Source organism: Drosophila miranda, chromosome XR (genome assembly GCF_003369915.1).
Source record: "Drosophila miranda strain MSH22 chromosome XR, D.miranda_PacBio2.1, whole genome shotgun sequence".
NCBI lineage: Eukaryota > Metazoa > Arthropoda > Insecta > Diptera > Drosophilidae > Drosophila > Drosophila miranda.
In genome coordinates, this window is record NC_046674.1 from 12227941 (window position 1) to 12254569 (window position 26629).

Below are 26629 nucleotides of genomic sequence, written 5' to 3' on the forward strand. Positions count from 1 at the left end.
TCGGTTTCCCATTTGATTTGAGAGAAATCTCCATACATCTGTATCCCATATTCAGGTATCTTTTGAGCAATGGATCGTGTATTTCTAGCGCAGGAAATCAAAGCAGTCGAAGTGCTTTCCAAAGAGACTCCACTCTTTACCTTTTCTTTGTTTTCCAGAAAGAAATCTAGCGATAAATTCCCTAAAAAACCCTCGAAATTGAGCAGATTTTCTCTGAATTTTGTTCCGATTTGTTTTCTTTGAATTTAAGAGAAGGGAATCTTCCCGTTCTTTAGAAACCCCCCTGAAAACTTGTCGAAAATCTTCGATTCGTATCGATCTTCAATCGTTTTTGTAACACCTATGTGGAAAACCTTCAGAAGGTCTTTTATCTCGTCTTGCCGGGCATTTGGATTGGCGATTTCCTGGCTCTCTTGTTAGCAAAGGATCGACAAAGTGCATCCGCAGCTGCTAATTGGGACGACCCCCTTTCGCAGGGGCCTTTCCATGCCACGAATTGTGGCACCCGCCAGCTAATTGTCAGTTAAGTTTCAGTTAAAACAAAAGATTGAGACTTACCTGGACTCGTCTGCCAACTGAGGCCGCCAATGAACATTTTGCTGCAACGAGAAAGATGATAAATGAGGCAAGAAATTAGATAAATTTTAGGGCTATTGGAACTAGAAGACTGCCAGACGAAATGTCTTTTATTAATTCTCGAAGCAAGGCCCGCTATGGAGAGGGGGGGAGAGGGGCACCCTTGTGGCATCATCATCATCATCATCTTGATGTCTCTGTTGTCATCATCATTATTTAAATCATAGAAAATAAGCCGCTTTTCCCGGGCATTGTTTTTCAGGCTGGAACAAAAATCTCACCCGCCACTCATTCTCCCACAGGTTACCACTCCCCCCCCCCCTTCCACCCTGTACTGCGTCTAGACCCAGACCCATGGCTTATGCAACAAAGGAAAAAAAAACGTCGTTGATTTTGTGCCAAGCAACAGATGCCCTCTCTCTCTCTTTCTCTCTGTGTGTCTCCTCAAATGAGAGAAGAATTCGTGTGGGGGATTTTATTTTTTATTTCCAAAAAAAAGAATGATGATTTAAGGGCATATTTTAGGGGAATTCTACAGTCAGATCTACATTTTAAGGGCTACTTTGTAGGGAAACTGAGGGATCTATTCATCGGTTCTCAGCAGGGTCTCGATTTCGGCGGCCCTTTTGGTGAAATCATTCCATAAAGATTCGTCTTTCCATCATCTATCATTTATAGGCATCATTCTGCCTTTCCTTCCATCATTCCATCACCTTTCTATCATCATTCTAAGCCCATTCGATCATTCCAGCATGGTCTTCCTTTGGTATCATCAATTCTTGAGGCATACCCCCTGGTTCTGTGGCACAGAGTGGTTCTTCCCACATCTATCCCCCTTCAGAGCCAGATATTGCCCAGAAAGAAGTCCCCTATTCTATGGCAATGAATCCTCTAGTCCTCTAGTCCCCTCAGAAACCTCTAAAACTAAATCCCCTTGACAAGCTCCTCTGAAAGACTGAGGGACTCTTTCCCTGGAAGACCACAAATAGTGTATGGGGGGAAAACAAAAGGCAAAGGCTCTGTGCCCAAAACGAAAGTAGGCGGCAGTAACGACGACGTCGACGACGACGACGACGACGACGACAATGATTATGAAAACTTCAACAAACTGCAAAAGAGCGCAACAGTGGCCTGCAACATACAACGAAAACGGTGGCAGCAAAGGGAAATGGCAGTGGAAGTGGACCAGCCAGTAGTGGGGGGCGGGGGCTAGTTGGGGGGGGGGGGGGGGGGGGGGGGGGGGTGGCAATGTTGGTGGCGACACGAAAAACGAATGTAAAACACACACAAAAATGCATGGAAACACAAATTGCAATGAAAAGCAAAATAAAAAGGGCGGGGGGGGGGACTGCCAGAGGGAAAGAGAGGCAGAGAGAGAGGGAGAGAGACAGAACTAAATGAAAATGTTAATAAAATGTGCAACAGCAGCGGCAGCGGCAGAGGCAGAGGCAGCAACAAAAGAGTAACGAAAGCTAAAAGAAAAACTAAACCAAAGAACGGAAGAAGCGTCGAACTGCAGCAGGAAAAGCAGCTGGAAAATGGTCGGAAAAAGAGGGGCGGGGGGGTCCCGTGAAAGTAGGCCTCGGAATTCAAGTAGTTTTTGGGGAAAGGCCCCCCCCCCCACCCCCCACCACCCACAGACTCTGTCATTAATCAATGTTTTCTGTATTTTGCAGCCGATTTTCCGGGCGATTTCCCAAAACTTGTTTTAGATGCGAGTTTTTCCTTGGGAACTCCCTTCATTTTCCATGCCACACAATCAATCTTCATGGAAAAGTCGAGATATCGCAAAGACAGAGGGAGTGGGGGGGGGAGAGGGGGAGAGGGGGGAAAAACTAAAACTAAAAGATGCCCCAAAATATGTTGCAAATTTGGTATTTTTTTAAGCAGATTTTCGATCCCATTCATCATTTTTTCGAGGGGCTCCATCGATTCGCGGGCTTTTCATTAAATTTTCCCCCCTCTCTCTTTCTTTTTCGCTGTTGTTGTTTTTCCGTAAGATCTCATCATTCATCGGCCCCACCCTCTTCACCCTCCCCCCCTTCGTTCTTCGCTGGCGAAATGGTCTCCTGATGCTGCTGACTGATCCACAAATATTTGTATTCATTTCATGATAATTCTCTTTGCTTTTGCCGCTTGCAGCATTGTCTGTGGGGCACCGGCGGTGCCCCATTGGTTTTGTGCACCGCGGGTGACCTTCGAACGCACTTCTCTACCCCCCCCCCCCCCCCCCTCCCCCTGTCGCCCCTCGTCGCCCCTCGTCGCCCCTCGTCGCCAGCCAATTGCGAGTGCACCAAATAATGCGCGCGACCTTGTCCCAAACTGGCAATCAGTACGAGACCTGCCACCACCCTCTGCCCCCCCCCCCCCCCCCCCGCGCACACCCTCCCCAGGCAGAACGTCGCGTCGTTCAGCGTCCAGCTGTGTGACGCGTAATTTTGCAAAAAAAAACACACAACAGATTGGGGCGGACAGGAAAAGGGGTGGCAGTGGGGCCAGGGTGGGGCAGGGGGTGGGCCAGGGGGGGTGGCAGGGGTAAAAAAGTGTCAAAGTCAACGCTGAATACTGTCTAAAGCGATAGATTCATTCCGTTCGTTCCGTCGTTTCGTATCGTTTTTGCCATTGCAAAAGATTACGAATACGCAGTGGTGTCTGCCTTCTCCTTCTCCTCCTCCTCCTCTTCCGATTATCTGTTCCTTTGCGTGCCTCCATCCCCCCCCCCCCAGGGTGGGTCCCGCGGGTGCCATGCCACCAGAGAGCTTTGATGACATTTGCCTTTGTCTTTTACAACATATCTCCTGCCACAGCTCCTGCCACTGCTCCTGCCACTGCTCCTGCTCTAGCTCCCGCCTCTCTTATGGCATAGCTCCCCTTTGGGGCATGGCATTGCCGGCTTATACTACAGTTTTCGCAGCTATTTACAGATTTGCCACAAGACCCCATCTCCTCCTCCTCCTCAGACACACACACAATCCTCCCGTCCCTCCCTCCCCTCCCCTCCCTCATGTGTGGAGTAGGTTGAGTGTGGTTTAGGGGGGGGAGGTGGCTGGGAGCGCCAGTTAGTTGGTTCGTGGTTCGTGGTTAGGGGGAGAGGGGGTTGGGGGGGTTGGGGGTGCACTAAGCTTACGAGTCATAAACAAGTCAACGCAACATGTCCGATTAGTAGTGCAACCACCGACGACTGGCATTTGTCACCCACAGCCTAAGCCACGAGCGTGTGGGCGTGTGGGCGGGGGGAGTGGCAAGAAGATGCTGCCCCTGCCTGCCATACGACGATTATTCCTTGCCTTCCTGCCTGCCACCGAACTCTAATCTGCACTTGCAGAAACAAATCCCCACACAAAGATCCTTCAGACGAGAGCGAGAGAGAGGGAGGGATAGAAGAGTGATATATGGGGGACCCCCATAGGCCCCCAGGCAGGATCCAAAGGATCCCGTGCGATCTGCCGCTAATCTATCTCTAAATTTCAATTAATTCCCGTGCCTGCAGTTTTGTATCTTTTTGTCGAGTGTATCTGCCATCGAATGCCGCTCTATGGCCTGCCGCGAGAGGGGGGGGGGGGCATGGTGGGGGGCATGGGGAAGGTACAGCCCTGCTGCTCTGCTGCTCGGTCACATTTGCTTGCATTACGAAATAATTGTAAAGCGCACGTCACTTTTCTATAGGCCTTCGTCTGTCTATCCAGTTCTGCCCCCCTCCCCCAACACTCTGGGGCAGCAGCAGCAGCACTCTTGGGCCATTCATGCGCAAGTCGTCATCCATCGCCCCATTCACGGAGGCCCATGTGCCTGTCCCGAACCCGTACACAGACCCAGACCCGGACCCGGGCCCGGTCTTGGGCTCCGTTCAGCGAGGTTTTGGCTTTGTGCTTGACGCCCGCCACTGCCACTGTCTCTGTCTCTGGCTCTGGCTTTGCCTCAGTCTCTGCCACTGCCTCTGCCACTGCCACTGCCTCTGCCACTGCCTCTGCCACTGCGCTGACGTTCGCTTTGCCGCTTGTTTGCCATTCAAAATCCGTTCAGACTTTTGTATGCACATCACAAGTGTTGCCCTCTCGCTTCTTCTGCATTAAATTTGCATATAATGCCATCTCTCTCTGCCCTTTCTTTCTTCTCTCCCTCTCCCTCTCCCACTCTCCTCTCCCTCTCTATCGCTATCTCCCTCGCGCTGCACTAGTTGACGTTTTCTATTGTGGCTTCATTGTTGAATAGAAAAAATGTGCAAAATAGTAACGAAAAAAAAAAAAAAAACGAAAAGAAAAGAAAAATAGCAAAACAGCCAGAGGGGCAGCACCTCCACGCTCCACCCCCCCCACCATGCCACACACGCATGCTGCTGCCACACGCGCTGCCTCTTGCCGCCGCTGCATCTCCACTGCGTGGACGTGAACGTGGACGTGGATGCCATGCCGCTTACATGGAAATAAAAGTGCAGATCTTGTAACTTTAGTAATTTTTCACATGACAAATTATGTGAGCGGCGACCAGAGCGGGACAAGGTGCAGGAGGCGACGGAGGAGTACTATGTCGAGAGGCCAACAAAGGGGAGCAGCACCAGGACGGGGGTGGGGGGGGGGAACAGACAGACACTCGTGGAGCACCACCAGCAGAGAGGGAGAGGCCATCCAAAAGGCGCCGAGTTGTGGCTTTTGAAAGCGGACAGAGTCCGCATTATGCAACAATGTGTGGCAGGCGGCATTAGAATGTATAAAACATTAAATAACTTTAAGGCATGCCTTTAAGGTGGGGAAAGGAAGTCCCTGGAACCCGAACCCCCTCTCTGCCAAGCTCTGGCCCCCAAAAGGTGTGTTGGGGAAACAGATTTAAGTCCCGTATCGTGACTCCTCACACACCAACAAAATTATAAAGCGATTTTTCCGTGCTGCTGAAAGCCAAACATCGAGTAAAATCCAATGCACATTTTATTTCATTATTTTCATTGCCTCGTCCCCACAAAATCCTCTGGACAATTTGACTCCCGCCAGGCCCAAAGCGACGCAGCAGCAGCAGGAGGAGGAGCAGGAGCAGGAGGAGGAGGAGGAGGAGCAGGACCAGTGACAGAATGTGAGCAGAGGGTGGCTTCCGAGGGTCGAAGCTTTGATACCCTAGCAGGCACGAGACCTCGAAGGTATTCCTTTTGGGGCAGAAACCCATTATACCCTCTGCCAGGGTGTGCCACCCACCCGCCCCCCCCCCCCTGCCCGACTAATCCTGATGACTATCATGTGCGGCTATCAACAACATCATCAAAATGCACCGGCAACAACAAAAACAAAAAACGAGAACAAGAAAGACCAAGCAACATGGGGTGCAGAGGAAGGGGTGGAGGGGGAGGCGATGGCAGAGGAAGGAGAATGGATGAAGAACCACTGCAATTGCTTCGTGGTTACAACCTTTTCACTAAGAGAATGTAGTGCAGAGCAGGCAGGATGGGGGGGGGAGGGAGGGAGGGACGAGAATGTAGAGAGGATAGCGGAAATCGTTGGACACAAAACTAAAACGCATCGAGAGCACAGACAAGGCTAGACAAGGGGGCTGCAGAGGTACAAATGTGGCTGTGTGTCTGTGTGTGTGGCCTGCTAGAGAGATAGAGACAGTTATGGGAGCTGGAGAGTTGTAGAGAGTTGCAGGAGAGGAGAGGCGGGGCGAGGCGAACGCTAGGCCAAAGCATAAATATGCTGCTGCCGACAATTGTCTGAGACATTCGAAGGCAGCGCAGCCCAACGCCGCTCAGCGCCAGGCCACCGCCGGCAGAGGCTGAGTGTGTGAAAGCGACACTAAGCGAGGGAGCGGGGACGAACGACAATCCCATAGTGGGTGTACATAAGAGGACGGTGGGCTGGGGTAAGAGAAAACACGCAAAACAGAGCAGAAATATGAACCGATGGTCAGGGAGAGGGAGTGCAAAAGTGAGACTGAGCGGAGAGTGGAGAGCGGAGAGCCTAGAGAGTGAGCGGTAAGCGAGCGTCAGACAAAGCCAGGCACCGGCAACGGCGGCTAAATGTTGGCCAGGCGGCGGCAGCGGCAGAAGCAGCAAATCTTTTATAAAGCAGCAGCGTACCCACACTGAGAAAGAGAGAGAGGGAGGGAGAGATACGATGGTACAGTGGGTGATGAGTTTTGAAACAATAACAAAAACCAACTCTGGAGGGGTCACAGTAGGTGGAGCGGATAATAAACTACTGTTCACGTTTTCCAAAATTAAATATTCGCATACAAATATTAATGAAATATTCAAATTATTTACATATTTATTTAGTCAATGTTTACAGCGCGAGTTATTCAACTGGAAAATGCCACGCAGATCTCTGTGCGAAAACTTTGCATTTTGTAACCCACTGTGTAGGCCGGGACGCGACGTGTGCTTGTGGCCTGCCTGTGGGTGGGTGTGTGTGCCTGTATGTGTGTGTGTGTGCTTGATAGTGTGCGTAATGCGAATGTGCACGAAAAAGCGTAATAGAAAAAGAACTTTACAGTTGCATCGATTTAATCGTGCGGAAAGCTAAATATGAAGGAGAAGAGCAGAGGAGAGAGGCCCATAGAGTGAGAGAGAGCGGGAGAGCGGGAGAGAGCAAAAAGGGGTCCGACCAAGGCGGCGGACCCAGCGACCGGCGACTGCGTCTGGAGGCAACGTCATCAGCATCTCTATGGGCTGTAGGGCGGGAACGGTGAGGGGGGTGGCCAGGGGTTCACTGGGGCAGAGGCACAGCCTAAATTGGGATACGCTTCGGCTCATTTAAAGCAATTCTACTGCCGCTCTACTGCCGACATCGCTGCAAACACAAACACAATTACCAGTACATGCAATTTATAATGAATAGTGAAGGAAGGGGTGGGGGGGTGGGGGGAAAAGTGGGGGCGCACCGCGGCTTTTTGGCGGGGTGGGGGTGGGGAATAGAGGGTGCATTGGGGGGTCATATAACCCGCTGCACTTTGCGGTTCAAAGGATGCATTGTGCCGACTGCGATACAGATAGCAAAACTTTTGCGCTGCTTTCCTCTTTTCCACTTAGTTCTTCGTTTCCATTTCTCTATTTCTTGCAGTTTTCTTCTTTCTTTTTTTATCGTTTATTGCATAACATACGCCCCACTTTTGCGCGGGAGGAGGAAACGGAGCCGGTAGACAGCGGCGGCAGCCAGGCGACCAATATAATGTTTGCCTACACCTATAACTGTTCCTCTCCTTCTCCCTCTCTTGTTCTTGTTCCTGTTTCTGTTTCGGTTCTGTTCTGTTCCACCCAAATCCCATTCGACGTCATTTTCTAATGGCGGCGGCTTATACTTCCTAACCAGGAAGAGAGTTTACTTTTTATTTTGCTGCCAAAAGTTATGACTGCATTTAGCAGCAGGAAAGGCAGCAGGGAAAACTTTCCTTAGCCTTGCATTGATTTCAAAAGAAAATCGCACAGAGAGAAATGTACTTTTTAGGCTAAGTATTGTGCTCGAGACTACAGCTGCTGCCTCTCCCGCCGTCTCCCTCCCATCTCATGTCAAGTAACTCCATTTTAATCGAACTGTTTACTTAAAAGTGCAACTAAGGCAAATGAAAAGTTTTAGATTTCCCCAAATGGCGTGTCAGACGGGTAAGGAGATTGTAAATTGAATTTTGATAATGTCAATTGTGGGATTGCACACAAAAGTTTTTGCTATTTTTGCGGTTTAAGTGGATCTTCTCTCTCCTACCCACCACCACCTACACTACAACCACACACATGCTCTCCTTCTCTGCCATTACGAAGTTCCGTTATTTGCTGACTGCGGGCAGCAGATTTTGTCTCAACAAAAATCATGAATGTACACATTTATACACAAAATAAACCTATTAAAACTCACCCGCCAGCTAACAAACATTGCAATCCCATAAAGGGGCAATATTTTGCAATTTGTTAACACATTTTAAAGCACTTTAAAACGACCGAAAACGAGACGCACCACGCACACGAACACGCACAAAAAACAATATATCGATGACCGGCTGACCGGCTGACCGAGTGGACCGATGATCGCTATCGCGCTATCGAGTGCTGCTGAACAGCCATCGATTGATCGCTCCAGTGTTGGCAGTGTCCAGCATCTGTTTCGTCTGTTATTGTTTTTGTTTTTGTTTCTTTTTCTGTTTTATTGTTAGTTATAAAACGAAATCTGCAGCAAAGCTGGCCGGACTGGCCGGGCTGGCACTTTACGCTAATGGCTGGCTGCCTGCCCTAGAGTCAAATTGCCCCAGGTCTCATTATGCATACCAAATGAAAGCTTATTGGCCGGACAAACAGCACAAACACGAATGCACGGGGACGGGGACACATCAGGGACTGTGCTGCGGGGACACGGACAAGGGATACGATACGGGGACTACGACAATGACAAGCAAACAACAGTTTGGGGCAATATGGAACTGCGCCGCACACAGCGACACAAAATCATTTGAAAGCAATTATATCGGACAAACAGGAGAAGTACATTGTGGATGTGACAGACGATTGGGTTGGGTAAATGGCGATGGGGATGGTGATGGGGTCCGGTCACTCTCCGTTTTCCGTGGCTCCGTGCTCCTCCGTAGTCCGCGTAGAACATAGTACAATGAATCAATTTACGAAACGTAACAAAGCCGCAATTACAAGCAGAGTGAGAGCGAGAGAGAGAGGGACAGAGACGGAGACAAGAAACAAAACGACAATTATGAAAAGAGCAGCGAGTGCAATTGCATTGCCACGCCAAACCGTCCCTTCCCCATCCCCCACCCCTACCCTTCCGCGAATGACAACAACCTCTCTAACGGTTGCTGCACCAGTCGCTCATTGCATTCCCTCCATCGTGGTTCTCGCTGTTGTTGTTTCTATTGCTGTTGCTGTTTGCTGGTGCTTCTGTCGATTCCTAGGCCCAATTTTTCGAAAGGGAGCGCTGGACGAGAGCGTGTACTGTTTTGTTTTTGTTTTTGCATTGCTTTGGTTTTTCTCTGTTTTTGGGTGCCGCGTGTCAGTTCTAATGGATAATTGTCGAACCCGAATACCAATGCGGATGCCGTTGTCGTACGTAGCCATGTTCCCGCTGCTGCTGCCGCTGTCGTAGCTCATTCGCAGAGGGTAGCAGGGGATGGATTAGCTAGCTAAGCCACTGGGGGGGGATAGGGACGCCCCAAAAATAACCCAAATACTTGTTGATTCAAAGCCTGTTGGCGCAATCTATAATATTTGATGATTGCTCAAGAGTTTTGGTGATAAATCGGTGCGAAGATTCCTTTGGATATCTGATAAGCACGTTTTGGAGGACCTTTATACACAGAGACCCTCCTGCATGCAGAGTACATAATTTGTCCTCAAGGCTTTCAGGTATCGAGTGTAATTCGTGGCTGTTTTTTGGCTTCATCTAACAAGCAATTAAGAAATGTTAAGGAAAATAAACCCTGCTCTCCTTTTGAACATGAATTTATGGACAGTATACAACCAATACTCATCACTTTCTATCCCAAGAAAGCTATGAATTCTCCTTAGGTTTGAATTTTCCAAACTAAATTTACCCCAAAAGCCAAATACAGGTAAACATATCAAATCGTTACTCATATCTGCGCCAGCGAGTCAAGCGAGTGAGCCGGGGGTGGGCACAAGCAAGCGAGACGAGTGTGCAGGGGAACAATCCCTACCCAGAACGATCCCCCTTCTCCATTCTAAAGGGTATCCTGGTAATCGATCAGCCTCGCCGCCAATGCCCGTCTCAATTCTCCACTCATTTGTTTGCTTTTGCTGCTTTTCATTTGCCACTAAAAATACATTGGCAAAGTGAATTATATTAATAGCTGGGCATTTATTTAGCTATTTCAAAGTTTTGTTGCATGTGTTTTACTTTTTATTTGCATTTTCTTGCGCCTTTGTGTTTATTTACTTTGCCATTTTGCGCCAGAAGAAGATCTCATCAGCCACCGATCGCCTCAGCCTTTCTCCTGCCTCTCGGAGGCCAAAGATCTCTCCCCCTTGTCCTCTAGAAATTTTCGGAGGCAAAAGATCTGCCGTCGCCTCCTGTTTTTCCCCACCGCAAATGCCGTTTCCATGGACTTTGGGATTGGAGGCCCTTTCAAAAGATTTATAAAGTTGCCACAAGAAAGAGAGTCCGAGAGTGGATGAGTGGATGAGTGGGAGATGGATGAGCAGGAAGGCGGGACCGAGACCGGGAGACCGTTCAAATTTACTGAGCCATGGCGATCGCCGAGAGGAGAGCCACCGACCGACCGACCGACCGACCGCCAGTGAACGAAACTGTGAATGGAATTGTATTCGCATGATATTCCCCCGAAGTTGCACAACCGAAATAGAGATACAGATTGGAGGATAGGGAGAAAGAGAGAGCGAGAGAGAGTGAAAGATACAAAAAAGACACAAAGATGCGGATGCATTTGTATCTGTATCTGTAGCCGTATCTGTATCTGGGGGGAGCGTCATCAAAAGGTATTTTACATTAATTCAAGATTTATGCATTCAACATTCGCGCTACTAGGTGCTGCATTTCCCATTCGTGCAACGCCACACAAACTTTTACCCGACTCCCGCCCGCAGTTGTTGCAAACAGTTGCAACTGTTGCCAGTGTGGCACCTGCCAACATCAGCGGAGCAGCAGCGGCAGTGGCAGTGGCAGCGGCAGCATCGGTCGCAAGCAGCAGGTGATCCATTTCTTTTATCCGGTAGTCTAAGGCCCGCTGCCCTGCCTGCCACTTGAAGATGCAACATGCCCCAGCCTATTTTTGTGGCTGCTGCTGCAAGTTGGCCAAAAACTAATGCAAATAGACAAGAAGAGCTGCTGCATCAAACATGCCTACAGCCCTCCCCTCCCCTCCCCTCCCCACCCCTCACCAACCCTCCCATGTGCCACACACTCTTTGTGGAGTGCTGAAATTTGCAGCATTTCGATAATAGATATATATACAGGGAGGGGATATATGTACATACATCTATATGTATCGCATGTATATGCATGAACTGCATAATTTATGGGGATTGCGTGTTCAATGGATTGCGACGGCTGTCCGAGGCCATATGGCCATAACTGCTCCTCATATCCCGCCCCTTGCTCTTCCATGGAGATCTCTGCCCTGCCCTGCTCTGCAGATGGAGATAATCTCTGGGCTCCCGCCCGATATGATGGAGAGTTTCTCTGATTCATGTTGACACGGGAGATGGTTATAGAGAGCTCCATTAGTGTCTCATATTTAAGATTAACTTTGTTTGAAGTTGCAAAAAGTTTGGCAAGCGCTATGATTACGTGATTTTTTCTAGGGGGTTTTCTTCTGGGAAGTCGGATAATTGAGATCCATGATCTTTGAGCCCCCTCTCATAGGTTTTAGGAGTTTCCTATCGATATGCTAGCTATCATCTTTTGCGAGATTTTTCTGTGATAAACAATGCATTTTGAAGCACCATTTCCCATAGATCACTTTCCATTGCCTATTCAAAAACTTCTAATCCTCCCAGTCCTTACTCCAATTGCACTCCTTTCCCCCTCCCCCATTCATATTCATTCAGTGGGAGACCCATTTCCATACCCATCTTTCCTTTCAGCTGTGGTCCCATTTGCCACACATGAATACTAATGCCACATCGATTGTGGCATTCCTCCTTTCATAATTTGTTCACTTCATGGACTGCGTCAAAAGGCTGTTTGTTTGTGTTTGTGTTTGGGTGCGTGTGTGTGTGTGTGTGTGTGTGTGTGTGCGCGCCCCACATCATCATTACCTTTCAATCAGTGCCAGCAGCGCCAGCAATGCCACTCGACTGCCAATCATGTGATCACTCATTTGTTTGTCCGATGCCGTATGACTTTCCACAGCCGTTGCATGCACCCCGCCCGAAACCTGATGCAAATTATCAGCAATGCAGCTTGCAATTAATCTGCTGCATATGACACCGCCGCAATCACAACTTAACCCATTTTCGGGACAGACTATGATGCGGCACAGGAAGTGCCTGAGTGGCTAAGTGGCAGAGTCGCAGAGTGGCTGAGTGGCTGAGTGGCAGAGACTGGACCGATGATAAACTGTAACCAGAAGAAGGACGACCAAAGTCAGGACGAGAGCCGAGACCAGCAGTAACTGCAATGCACTAAAGCACTAAGCTCTCAATGGCTTTAATTGAATTTTGATGTCCTTGGCAAATTGTTTTCTAATTAGTTTCGCAGACTTTGCACTCCCCTGTTCTCGTCCTGGTTCCGGCCTGGACGGTACCCGGACTGGACTGGACACGGACTGGGCTGGACCCCGTAGTTGACATAGAAAAAGTTTCTGTCAACAGCTCTAACTGCTTTCACACTTCTCCCTCCCCAATCGCAGCCCTCCATTTCCCCATTTCCCCGGCCATTTCCCGCTCTTCAATAATGACAAACTTAAAACTAAAACAATTAATGCCACAGCCACGACCTCAGACACACAGCAAAAACATTCAAGAACGGAACGAGATAGAGATTTCGGTGAAGTGAAGATCCAGATACTCTCTTTGAGAGATACTCTGCGATCTTGGGTTGTTGTGATGGAATTTTCCTCCTCCAATGACAGCCCCTCCATTGGGCATGACTTTCAATCACTTTGTGATTTCGTCATCTTTTGAAATGCTTTTTCAGGGCTAACGTGGAAAGAACTCAAGCTTTGTATATACTCGTGAGTACATGGTTAAGTCTATGTCTAAGAACTGCAATAAATTAAGCTGCATATTGTAGAAATTCTTTGAAAATCAGCCGCTCGATTGGGGGCTAATTTGGGAGAGTTCTGGAGCTATTAGCCCCCAAAATTAGTACAGTTTCAGATCATAGCATCCCTTAAAATATGCTCCCAAGTGTCTTGGAGAACTTGGGTAATATTGCCAAAAAGATACAACAAAAAGGAAGAGAGATCTATAGCCAAAAAAACAACCATTGAAAGAAGAGATTGACATCTAAGGGATCATAGGGATATGTACATAGATCCATAAAGCACCTAGGGTCTAAGAACTTGACAAACGTAGCTCTGTTTACGATGATATTCTGCCTATGCCAGGGTCCAAGGAATACACTGTAGGACCCTCTTAAAGGGCATAGCACAAGAGACGGGCTGGAGAGGGGGGGGGGCGGAAAAAAAAAGACAAAACACTTACCCAGGATCATTGGGCACCTCCGACGGCGAGCAGGGACCCAGCTCCACTTGCTGTTGCTGCTGCTGCTGCTGCTGTTGTTGTTGTTGTTGTTGCTGCTGCTGCTGCTCAATCTTGATGTCCATGATGATGTGGGGCGGTGTGGCTGGGGATGTGTCTTCGGGATGAATGTTGTCTGCTGCTGCCTGCTGCTGCTGCGGCTGCTGCTGGTCTGTTGCTACTCTATAATTGTTGCGCTAACGTCTGCTGTCCGGGCATTGAGCGCGGTGAAGGCGGCGTGGCGTGTGGCGTGTGGCGAGTGGCGAGTGGCGTGTGGGTGGACGGGGGGATGCTGCTACGATTACTACGGAACGGCTAACAGTCCCGGCCCTTAATCATTGGCCACGCTAGTGGCTGCTGCTGCTAATCTGCTGTTTGATTTGCTTGAGGATTCCTTGATTTCCATTTGGCTACTGGATTTTGCCACTTCCTTTGCTTCTGATTTTGCTTCTGCTTCTGCTTTTGGCTTGACTTTGTTTGGTTTTAGGTTTGCTTTTGGCCGTTGCTTTCCTTTGGCTAATAATCAAACAGAATTGTTCACGTCTTTGGTTACATTTCACACTGGGAATCACATTTCTTGGTTGCTTCTTTTGTTGCTTCTTCCTCCTCGTTTTGCAGGCCACTTTTGGTTAGAATTTTTTTTTAACAAATTTGTTTTTTTTTTTTGAGTTTTTTTTTGTGCTTATGGGATTATTGTTATTATTGTTTTAGAAACGTTGCGTTAACTTTTGTTGGTTTTGTTGTTGGATTCTTATTGGTTTTAAGGCAACATCGTATCACTGCAAAAAAAAATTTGTTTTTGGTTGCGGTTTTGGGGCTTGGGGGCGTGTGAAATTTAATTAAATTGTAATTTTAAACTTTTGGACATTGAAACTTTCGTGAGGCACCTCTCTTCCGCCTCCTCTCTTTGACGTTTCGATTCACAACAACAAAAAATGCAAAAAAAAAAAGAGCTGCAACGTTTAGGTTGGGGCAGAGGCAGGGGCAGGGGCCTGCACAAAGAGTGTGGGTGCAAGAGAGACACGGGGGAGTGCAGGTGGCTGGGTGGCAGGTGCCAGGTGCACGGAATTGACGGCTGAGTGACAATTTGGATGCGGTACTGCACGAGAGAGTGAAATAGATCTGCCGCTTGAAATAAATTAGACTCTGTTTATAGCCGAACTAAAGCCGGCCAATAAATTTAAGTGAAGGAACGACACTCCCAGGCGGAGTTTCAATCTAGTTATACAATCCATTTGTGGCTAAAAATGGAACCTAGAGAGGAGAAATCCAAGGGAAACCAGCGTAGCTACCAATAAAGGTTAGAACCTTCTTAGGATCTGTAGATTTCCAAAGTAATCCACTGAACTCTGTTTGAAATTTCATTCTTGTGAAGGGCATCTCATTCTGGAGACCTGTAGAAATGGCAATCATAAATCGCTCTGCCCACTCTTCCGCCCTAGAGGCCTTTCTCTTCACATCCATAACAGCTGACAGCTGTAGAAAAAGGGGTTACTTCCCTTCACTTCTCATTCTTAAGAGCCATAGAAATACATATCTATGGAAGACACAGGCCCTACTCCGAATTTCTCCTTCTACCAAAAATAAACCCAATCTACCCGAATAGAGAATCCTTATTTTCTTCAGAGGGAGGTCCTGAAACATCGGTAGACAGCCCTCTCGAAACTTTAGCGTTTGTAAGCTGAAATCAATGGGAAACATTTACCCTCACGATCAACTGAGGAGGACACCTTCCTGGGGATTATCATAATTATCTAATATCCGCCTAAAAACAGTTGTTAGCTGGATCTGCAGTGTTTCTACGGCGGCAAGCCACCTGAATCTGAACAACCAGCCATCCCATCGGCTATTCAATTGCCATCAACGACATCGAATTTTTATAGCTCTGAACTTTTGTCTTCTCTTCTGACAATCTCCCTCCCTCGCTTTCTCCCGCTCCCTGTCACTCTTTCTCTGTTTTTGCATGTTGCTGTGTGCTAATACGCGCCTTGATCTTTTCCCACACCCACAACAACAAACAATTGATAGAGCAGGACAGAGATAGAGAGGGAGAGAGAGAGAGAGAGTGAGTGCGAAGAGGAGGAACATTGCATGTGCTGTTGACTCCCACAACAGCGACAGCGACAGCAACAACAACAACCTCGTAATAACGCGCAGCATGCAAGCTTTCACAAACAGACACTCATACTCCAACGCACTCACACATACAAACCATCTGAGAACATGCACCGTTACAACGAGTTCAGAAGTTAACTGGCAACAGCAACAAACACGTGACCCGACAATTGCGACAATTGGCAAAAAACAAAAAAAAAACACAAAAACCCCAACAAATCAAACACAAAAATTGCATTGAAAAAAACCCAAGAACGATCACCGCCAGGGGGCGGCAATAAACGCATCTCAGCAACGGAATTCGAATTTCGAACTTCAATCTCCGTTAAGAATGGACTTTCGCACTGGCACGTGTCCGTCAGTCGGACGTTAAAACATCTGAAAACATAAGTAAGCAGTCGAATATTCATAAGCTAATGATAAATTAAAATACCTCACATTGGTAAAAGGAACACAATAATGCAAACTTAACCAGTCTTGCCTCGCGCCTGCTGGTACCACATTGTAGGCAGTATCTGGTCTTGCGACCCACTCAATTCGCTCTAAGCGATCAAATCAAAAAAAAATATTAAAAAAATAAATGGACTTTTGCCGGCCGGCTAAATGCTAAATGCTACAAAACTGGAGAGGGAGATTCGAAGAAGAAGGATACGGCGAGCGGATCCCAAGGCAGGTAGAACTTTGATTTTTGTCCGCGCACTTTTTTCTTTCAGATTATTTTCCCAAAAAAAAAAACTTGTTTTTTGTTGTTTTGTTTTACATTATATAATCGTCAAATTGCATTCCACACAGCCATCGTCGATTTAACAAAATGCAATTCAGCCAACTGCTGTTGCTTATGATTATATTGTATGATTATTGGCTGAGTTATGGCCGGCGCACTCCACTTGCAACTGCAGCGGCAGATGATTCGGAACTGGGGGATTTCAGTGGAATACTATATTGTGGCTATTATTGCGACTGCGACTGCGACTGCTGCTGGCTGCTGCTGCTGCTGCTGTTTTCTGTGCGCGCACACGAACGCGACAACCAACAAAATGACTCTACGACACGGCAGGCGGCAAGCGGCAGCTGAGACCCCAACACACACTGGCCGCCAGTCGATGCGATGGTAGTTGTAGTTGTATTTGAGCAAAGCTTTGCGGCAACTTGCACTATTTAACGTGCCGTTCCGTGCCGTGCCGGCTGCACAAAGCGCATCAGCATCGGAACAGCTGATAAGTGATAAGCGGCCAGAGTCAGTCAGAGAGAGAAAGAGAGACAGCGGGAGAGCATAGCCAAGCATGTAGAAACAATAAAGCTCAAAATTAAGAGCAAAAAAAGCTTCGAAAGCTTACACTGAGCAAAAAGGGAAAAGCAATAGAAATGATCCGTGAACGAACTGCTACACAGGGTATAAATAAGCACAGCTTAGGTAAGGCTATCCAAGAGAGTGTACTCCATTCCAAATTCAGAATCACCGAGAAGCAAGATATTCCCTCCACAACAGCGAAACCCTCCCACCCTTCTTCAATATACCTTGGGGGAGAGCGCTTTCACTGCCGAAAGCTCTATTCAAATTCTAGCGTTTTCCCACACTTAGAGGCGCTTTGAATTTATTGTTCCCCAGCTTACGGGGGAATTTAGTTTACAGATCTATGCCCCGTTCATCACCACCCGAACAGGGACACATCCATCGGGGCGTTCTACCTTAAAAATATGCAAACAAAATTTTTAAGAGCGTGCGCTTGTGTCCGGAACACTCCAGGCCTCGTTACCGCACTGCTCTACTCCTCCATCCTTCGGGGTTGCACATTCTCTATCTGTGACTGGTCCTTCTGGACAAGCGTCTAGCTGGTCTGGGTAGGCACTGGCTTGGTCGGGGGCGAAGGCGACGAGGAAGTGTCAGTGGGCGGGGTGATCTCCTTTTCCTTGTTCCAACTCTTGAGGCCCTCGGGCAGCGAGGTGTCCTCCTCGAAGGAGCCGGTGCCCTCGACAAACTCTTCGTAGGTTGACTTCTCCTTGAACGGACGCGGGCCGAGCAGCTCGATCATGTCGTCGCGGCTGAGCACCTCGTTCTGCAGCAGGCGCTCGGCCACGCGACGCACCTCCTCCTTGTGCTTGGTCAGCAGTTCGGTGGTGGCCTCGTGAGCGCACTGGATGATGGACCGCACCTCGCCGTCGATCATCATCGCCGTGTCCTCGGAGTAGGGCTTGCTGAACACGGGATCGCCGGCCTGGCCCACATCGAAGCTTACCTGCCCGATCTTGTCGCTCATGCCGAAGCGCACCACCTGCGAGTAGGCGATGTCCGTGATCTTCTTCAGATCGTCCTGGGCACCGGTGGTGATGCGGTTGAAAAAGAGCTCCTCGGCCACTCGTCCACCGATGGTCATGCACATGCGGTCGAACAGCTGCTCCTTGGACAGTAGGTAGTGGTCGCTGGGCAGGTACTGGGCATAGCCCAGGCCCTTGCCTCGCGGGATGATAGAAACCTTCAGAAGAGGATCCGCATGCTCCAGGAACCAGCCGGCCACAGCATGTCCCGCCTCGTGGTGGGCCACCGTTTTCTTCTCCTCCGGCGCCAGCACATTCGTCTTCTTCTCCATGCCGGCAATCACACGCTCGATGGCCTGCTCAAAGTGCTTGAGCACAATCGAGTCCTTGGAGTCGCGGGCGGCAATCAGAGCGGCCTCGTTGCACACGTTGGCGATGTCGGCGCCGGTGAAGCCAGGAGTCATGGCCGCCATCTTCCGGGCCAGATCGTTCTTGTCCAGCTCCGCCTTCAGTCCGCCCAGATGGACCTTGAAGATGCTCGCCCTGCCCTTGATGTCGGGCGCCGGCACATAGATCTGACGATCGAAGCGACCCGGTCGCATCAATGCCTTGTCCAGGATGTCCACGCGATTGGTGGCAGCCAGCACCACCACGTTCGTCGTGGTATTAAAGCCATCCATCTCCACCAGCAGCTGATTCAGTGTGTTTTCCTGCTCCGAATGTCCGCCGAAAGTCTTGCCGCCTCGCTTCCGCCCCACGGCATCGATCTCATCGATGAACAGTATGCAGGGGGCATGCTTGCGGGCCATGGCGAACATGTCACGCACGCGAGACGGACCCACGCCCACAAACATCTCGAGGAACTCCGAGCCGGACACCGTGATGAATGGAACGTTGGCCTCGCCGGCGGTGGCCTTGGCCAGGAGCGTTTTCCCCGTGCCCGGGGGTCCCGTGAGCATGGCTCCCTTTGGTATCTTGGCACCCAGGTCGATGTACTGCTGTGGATTCTTCAGGAAGTTGACAAACTCCATAATCTCAATCTTGGCCTCCTCGCAGCCAGCAACGTCCCTAAGGAAAGAATACCAGAGATGAGACTTGTCTAAATTAGTTTGATGGAGGACTCACTTGAAGCGCACACCGATCTCTGTGGGATTTATCAGCTTGGCTGTGGACTGCATGACACCGCCAAAAAGACCGCCACCCTTGCGTCCCCGTGCGCCGCCCATCATGTCGGCGGATTTGCGCATCATGTAGACTAGGAAGCCGATTATGAGGAGCGTGGGCAGCAGACCCGTCAGACTGGAGGCCTCCACTTCGTTGCGATAGATGACAGGTAAAAAGTTGATCGACTCCGTGCCCTGCTCTGTCTGGGCCGTCTCCAGGTTCCGCTCGAAGCTGTCCACGCTGCCAATGTTGAACCAGAGCACACCGCTGCCCTGGCCACTGTTCTGCTGGAGGCGCACGCGCACCCACTTCTTGTTGACCACCTCCAGTTTTTCCACAATTCCCTTGGACAGATAACTGGGCGCGCGGAACAGCAAATACAAGAGAAAAATTGATAAATTACATAATAAATTTTATGGCACCACAGGTTGGGCCGCTGTAGACCTTACGAGCAACGCATTCGCACCTGTTTACGAACTCCTTCCAGGAGATCTCCTTGTAGCCCATTTCGAAGAAGGCAAACGAGCCGACGAGCACCACGGCACCGATGGCCCCCAGCAGAATCCATCGCTCGCGATCTCCGCCACTGCCCTCGCTTATGGGACGACCGCCGGGGGGATTTGACCCTTTTCCAGAGGCTCCGCGAGAGCTATTGCTAAACATCCCGAAATTCCAGTCTGACTTAGACTCTGAAGCGGCGGCCGACTTGGACGTTTGCGATACTGTGGATTTTGGTTTGTCTGTGGCGGGTTGGCTGTCCTTGCCCGGAGCCTTCTTTTCCCCGGCAGCACCTTTTGGCTGTGTGGACTTGCCGCCGGTCTCAAAGAACTTTTCAAAGCCCTTCGGCGGCTTCTTGCAGAACAACTGCAGCTGCTCCACGAAGTAGCGTATAAGGGGCGTAAGTTGCCCCGGCAGCATACCAACACCGACACCAGCTCCGCGCTGCACCTGCTGGACCAGAAGGTGGTGAAAAAGGATGGAGAGCCGGGCGTAAAAGGAGCGATTAAAAGCCTGACACCCCTTGGAAAGTCCGTCATCCTGTTACTCACTTTGTTTGGCAGCGGGCCGGACATGTAGCTGCGTCTCATCAGGCTGTTCATTGCCTTGGCCGTGCTTAGCAGCCGGAACGCCATGACTTCTTTGGGGTTATTCAACGATTCTGGATGACTGTTGTTGCGTTGCCTACGCCAGGCAATTGCGTCTCCGATGCCTACCTACTACGTCGATTTGGTATAAAATACTAAGTGTTGTCACCCTGACAAAGGTTGTCGCCTCATAGAGCAGGTTGTCGTTAGTTGAATAAAATAATTATACAAAATATTACGCCTAGAGGTGCGCTGTTGTGAAATTTCGATTTCTTATTTATCGCACAAAAATACCGATAGACATTGGGAATCGATAACTACAATTATAATTCACGGGAATATCTATCGAACGTGAAACAGCAGACCAATATTGTCAATTGGCTCCGAACTCAAAAATGTGGTTCCGTTGATGATTTATTTACAATTTTACTTTATTCGACATGTTCGACATCAACAATTTTATTGACATCGTTCTGATGAGTCTAAATTTCCAATCCTTCGTATGAATTTGGATGGGGTTGTCACATAAAAACAGCATTTATGTGATCCGCGCAATCCAAATCTAAAATGAGGTTTCTGGGTAATTTACATTTAAATAGCATTACGTATTACCTTATTTGCCAAATTGCGAATCATCCGATGCCATAATTTCGTTTTCACAACGTTCATCTGGGCTAAAAAGCCGCTCCATTTCTGCATTTGGCCAAGGAAGAGAAAACAAGTAGATCGCAAAATTAGGCAGATCTTTGAATCTCTTATTTCCTCTAGAATCTCTGTGTGCTAATATTTCCAGCCAGAAATTAAAATATCATGAAATAGACAACAAATTTAAGTGAAAAAACGACACTCCCGGGCGGAGTTTCAATCTAGTTATAGAACCCATTTGTGGCTGAATCTGAACAACCAGCCATCCCATCGGCTATTCAATTCCCATCAACGACATCGAATTTGTATGGCTCTGAACTGAAATCTCCCTCCCTCGCTTACTCCCGCTCCCTGTCACTCTTTCTCTGTTTTTGCATGTTACTGTGTGCTAATACGCGCCTTGATCTTTTCGCACACCCACAACAACAAACAATTGATAGAGCAGAACAGAGATAGAGAGAGAGAGAGAGAGAGAGTGAGTGCGAAGAGGAGGAACATTGCATGTGCTGTTGACTCCCACAACAGCGACAGCGACAGCAACAACAACAACCTCGTAATAACGCGCAGCATGCAAGCTTTCACAAACAGACACTCATACTCCAACGCACTCACACATACAAACCATCTGAGAACATGCACCGTTACAACGAGTTCAGAAGTTAACTGGCAACAGCAACAAACACGTGACCCGACAATTGCGACAATTGGCAAAAAACAAAAAAAAAGCACAAAAACCCCAACAAATCAAACAAAAAAATTGCATTGAAAAAAACCCAAGAACGATCACCGCCAGGGGGCGGCAATAAACGCATCTCAGCAACGGAATTCGAATTTCGAACTTCAATCTCCGTTAAGAATGGACTTTCGCACTGGCACGTGTCCGTCAGTCGGACGTTAAAACATCTGAAAACATAAGTAAGCAGTCGAATATTCATAAGCTAATGATAAATTAAAATACCTCACATTGGTAAAAGGAACACAATAATGCAAACTTAACCAGTCTTGCCTCGCGCCTGCTGGTACCACATTGTAGGCAGTATCTGGTCTTGCGACCCACTCAATTCGCTCTAAGCGATCAAATCAAAAAAAAATATTAAAAAAATAAATGGACTTTTGCCGGCCGGCTAAATGCTAAATGCTACAAAACTGGAGAGGGAGATTCGAAGAAGAAGGATACGGCGAGCGGATCCCAAGGCAGGTAGAACTTTGATTTTTGTCCGCGCACTTTTTTCTTTCAGATTATTTTCCCAAAAAAAAAAACTTGTTTTTTGTTGTTTTGTTTTACATTATATAATCGTCAAATTGCATTCCACACAGCCATCGTCGATTTAACAAAATGCAATTCAGCCAACTGCTGTTGCTTATGATTATATTGTATGATTATTGGCTGAGTTATGGCCGGCGCACTCCACTTGCAACTGCAGCGGCAGATGATTCGGAACTGGGGGATTTCAGTGGAATACTATATTGTGGCTATTATTGCGACTGCGACTGCGACTGCTGCTGGCTGCTGCTGCTGTTTTCTGTGCGCGCACACGAACGCGACAACCAACAAAATGACTCTACGACACGGCAGGCGGCAAGCGGCAGCTGAGACCCCAACACACACTGGCCGCCAGTCGATGCGATGGTAGTTGTAGTTGTATTTGAGCAAAGCTTTGCGGCAACTTGCACTATTTAACGTGCCGTTCCGTGCCGTGCCGGCTGCACAAAGCGCATCAGCATCGGAACAGCTGATAAGTGATAAGCGGCCAGAGTCAGTCAGAGAGAGAAAGAGAGACAGCGGGAGAGCATAGCCAAGCATGTAGAAACAATAAAGCTCAAAATTAAGAGCAAAAAAAGCTTCGAAAGCTTACACTGAGCAAAAAGGGAAAAGCAATAGAAATGATCCGTGAACGAACTGCTACACAGGGTATAAATAAGCACAGCTTAGGTAAGGCTATCCAAGAGAGTGTACTCCATTCCAAATTCAGAATCACCGAGAAGCAAGATATTCCCTCCACAACAGCGAAACCCTCCCACCCTTCTTCAATATACCTTGGGGGAGAGCGCTTTCACTGCCGAAAGCTCTATTCAAATTCTAGCGTTTTCCCACACTTAGAGGCGCTTTGAATTTATTGTTCCCCAGCTTACGGGGGAATTTAGTTTACAGATCTATGCCCCGTTCATCACCACCCGAACAGGGACACATCCATCGGGGCGTTCTACCTTAAAAATATGCAAACAAAATTTTTAAGAGCGTGCGCTTGTGTCCGGAACACTCCAGGCCTCGTTACCGCACTGCTCTACTCCTCCATCCTTCGGGGTTGCACATTCTCTATCTGTGACTGGTCCTTCTGGACAAGCGTCTAGCTGGTCTGGGTAGGCACTGGCTTGGTCGGGGGCGAAGGCGACGAGGAAGTGTCAGTGGGCGGGGTGATCTCCTTTTCCTTGTTCCAACTCTTGAGGCCCTCGGGCAGCGAGGTGTCCTCCTCGAAGGAGCCGGTGCCCTCGACAAACTCTTCGTAGGTTGACTTCTCCTTGAACGGACGCGGGCCGAGCAGCTCGATCATGTCGTCGCGGCTGAGCACCTCGTTCTGCAGCAGGCGCTCGGCCACGCGACGCACCTCCTCCTTGTGCTTGGTCAGCAGTTCGGTGGTGGCCTCGTGAGCGCACTGGATGATGGACCGCACCTCGCCGTCGATCATCATCGCCGTGTCCTCGGAGTAGGGCTTGCTGAACACGGGATCGCCGGCCTGGCCCACATCGAAGCTTACCTGCCCGATCTTGTCGCTCATGCCGAAGCGCACCACCTGCGAGTAGGCGATGTCCGTGATCTTCTTCAGATCGTCCTGGGCACCGGTGGTGATGCGGTTGAAAAAGAGCTCCTCGGCCACTCGTCCACCGATGGTCATGCACATGCGGTCGAACAGCTGCTCCTTGGACAGTAGGTAGTGGTCGCTGGGCAGGTACTGGGCATAGCCCAGGCCCTTGCCTCGCGGGATGATAGAAACCTTCAGAAGAGGATCCGCATGCTCCAGGAACCAGCCGGCCACAGCATGTCCCGCCTCGTGGTGGGCCACCGTTTTCTTCTCCTCCGGCGCCAGCACATTCGTCTTCTTCTCCATGCCGGCAATCACACGCTCGATGGCCTGCTCAAAGTGCTTGAGCACAATCGAGTCCTTGGAGTCGCGGGCGGCAATCAGAGCGGCCTCGTTGCACACGTTGGCGATGTCGGCGCCGGTGAAGCCAGGAGTCATGGCCGCCATCTTCCGGGCCAGATCGTTCTTGTCCAGCTCCGCCTTCAGTCCGCCCAGATGGACCTTGAAGATGCTCGCCCTGCCCTTGATGTCGGGCGCCGGCACATAGATCTGACGATCGAAGCGACCCGGTCGCATCAATGCCTTGTCCAGGATGTCCACGCGATTGGTGGCAGCCAGCACCACCACGTTCGTCGTGGTATTAAAGCCATCCATCTCCACCAGCAGCTGATTCAGTGTGTTTTCCTGCTCCGAATGTCCGCCAAAAGTCTTGCCGCCTCGCTTCCGCCCCACAGCATCGATCTCATCGATGAACAGTATGCAGGGGGCATGCTTGCGGGCCATGGCGAACATGTCACGCACGCGAGACGGACCCACGCCCACAAACATCTCGAGGAACTCCGAGCCGGACACCGTGATGAATGGAACGTTGGCCTCGCCGGCGGTGGCCTTGGCCAGGAGCGTTTTCCCCGTGCCCGGGGTCCCGTGAGCATGGCTCCCTTTGGTATCTTGGCACCCAGGTCGATGTACTGCTGTGGATTCTTCAGGAAGTTGACAAACTCCATAATCTCAATCTTGGCCTCCTCGCAGCCAGCAACGTCCCTAAGGAAAGAATACCAGAGATGAGACTTGTCTAAATTAGTTTGATGGAGGACTCACTTGAAGCGCACACCGATCTCTGTGGGATTTATCAGCTTGGCTGTGGACTGCATGACACCGCCAAAAAGACCGCCACCCTTGCGTCCCCGTGCGCCGCCCATCATGTCGGCGGATTTGCGCATCATGTAGACTAGGAAGCCGATTATGAGGAGCGTGGGCAGCAGACCCGTCAGACTGGAGGCCTCCACTTCGTTGCGATAGATGACAGGTAAAAAGTTGATCGACTCCGTGCCCTGCTCTGTCTGGGCCGTCTCCAGGTTCCGCTCGAAGCTGTCCACGCTGCCAATGTTGAACCAGAGCACACCGCTGCCCTGGCCACTGTTCTGCTGGAGGCGCACGCGCACCCACTTCTTGTTGACCACCTCCAGTTTTTCCACAATTCCCTTGGACAGATAACTGGGCGCGCGGAACAGCAAATACAAGAGAAAAATTGATAAATTACATAATAAATTTTATGGCACCACAGGTTGGGCCGCTGTAGACCTTACGAGCAACGCATTCGCACCTGTTTACGAACTCCTTCCAGGAGATCTCCTTGTAGCCCATTTCGAAGAAGGCAAACGAGCCGACGAGCACCACGGCACCGATGGCCCCCAGCAGAATCCATCGCTCGCGATCTCCGCCACTGCCCTCGCTTATGGGACGACCGCCGGGGGGATTTGACCCTTTTCCAGAGGCTCCGCGAGAACTATTGCTAAACATCCCGAAATTCCAGTCTGACTTAGACTCTGAAGCGGCGGCCGACTTGGACGTTTGCGATACTGTGGATTTTGGTTTGTCTGTGGCGGGTTGGCTGTCCTTGCCCGGAGCCTTCTTTTCCCCGGCAGCACCTTTTGGCTGTGTGGACTTGCCGCCGGTCTCAAAGAACTTTTCAAAGCCCTTCGGCGGCTTCTTGCAGAACAACTGCAGCTGCTCCACGAAGTAGCGTATTAGGGGCGTAAGTTGCCCCGGCAGCATACCAACACCGACACCAGCTCCGCGCTGCACCTGCTGGACCAGAAGGTGGTGAAAAAGGATGGGGAGCCGGGCGTAAAAGGAGCGATTAAAAGCCTGACACCCCTTGGAAAGTCCGTCATCCTGTTACTCACTTTGTTTGGCAGCGGGCCGGACATGTAGCTGCGTCTCATCAGGCTGTTCATTGCCTTGGCCGTGCTTAGCAGCCGGAACGCCATGACTTCTTTGGGGTTATTCAACGATTCTGGATGACTGTTGTTGCGTTGCCTACGCCAGGCAATTGCGTCTCCGATGCCTACCTACTACGTCGATTTGGTATAAAATACTAAGTGTTGTCACCCTGACAAAGGTTGTCGCCTCATAGAGCAGGTTGTCGTTAGTTGAATAAAATAATTCTACAAAATATTACGCCTAGAGGTGCGCTCTTGTGAAATTTCGATTTCTTCTTATAGTTTGTACTCACAGCGAAACGCGGTAAGTACGTGTTTCATTACCCAACACTAAAAGAAAAGTAGAGATGCACGTTCATACTCATTACTTCTGTCCATCCATTGAGAATATCTGTCAGACCTTTACGAGAATGTTTAGAATTTTTGCCGAAAATTTTTATTTCAAACCGTAGTTTCTAAGATTGCTATTTTCAAAATATAGGTATGTAATCATCAAACTCAACATCTAGTTATCGGACAAAAATACCGATAAATACTGTCAATCGATGTGTAGAAATCATGTAAAACAGACATTTAGTGTTAAATGGCTCCAAACTCAGTTTCGTTTGTGAAATATGCCACAAA

The 26629-nt window shown here is 49.3% G+C and overlaps 3 protein-coding genes across 10 annotated transcripts in view; all 3 read right to left on the reverse strand.

Annotated features, from left to right (window-relative positions):
• Positions 1-17305, reverse strand: part of LOC108152147 (RNA-binding protein Musashi homolog Rbp6) — a 190252-nt gene extending 172947 nt beyond the window's left edge. For 5 of the 6 annotated variants that reach the window (XM_017281258.2, XM_017281259.2, XM_017281262.2 and 2 more), the window contains exons 1-3: positions 16593-17305; positions 13682-14496; positions 559-599 (exon numbers count right to left, since the gene is read on the reverse strand). In XM_017281258.2, the coding sequence (XP_017136747.1) occupies positions 559-599; positions 13682-13803 (163 nt within the window). In that variant the 5' untranslated portion in view covers positions 13804-14496; positions 16593-17305. Of the gene's footprint in view, positions 1-558; positions 600-8408; positions 8453-13681; positions 14497-16592 lie in introns of those variants that run through there. The other variant, XM_017281261.2, reaches the window with a different exon arrangement.
• Positions 17306-17399: 94 nt separating this feature from the next.
• LOC117186151 (AFG3-like protein 2) lies at positions 17400-20583 on the reverse strand. 3 transcript variants are annotated; one of them, XM_033386335.1, is made up of 4 exons: positions 20302-20583; positions 19719-20200; positions 19214-19609; positions 17400-19156 (listed from the first exon to the last, which is right to left on the reverse strand). In XM_033386335.1, the coding sequence occupies exons 1-4, from the start codon at positions 20383-20385 to the stop codon at positions 17662-17664; spliced, it is 2457 nt and encodes an 818-aa protein (XP_033242226.1). In that variant the 5' UTR covers positions 20386-20583; the 3' UTR covers positions 17400-17661. The 3 variants fall into 3 exon arrangements, with proteins under 3 accessions (XP_033242226.1, XP_033242225.1, XP_033242224.1); XM_033386334.1 differs by having other exon boundaries at positions 19719-20203; XM_033386333.1 differs by having other exon boundaries at positions 19719-20209.
• Positions 20584-23060: 2477 nt separating this feature from the next.
• LOC108152146 (AFG3-like protein 2) lies at positions 23061-26288 on the reverse strand. Its single transcript, XM_033386336.1, is given in 5 exon segments — positions 23061-24703; positions 24706-24824; positions 24882-25277; positions 25387-25871; positions 25970-26288. Coding segments are annotated over 5 exon segments (2457 nt in total). The 5' UTR covers positions 26054-26288; the 3' UTR covers positions 23061-23330.
• Positions 26289-26629: the final 341 nt, after the last annotated feature.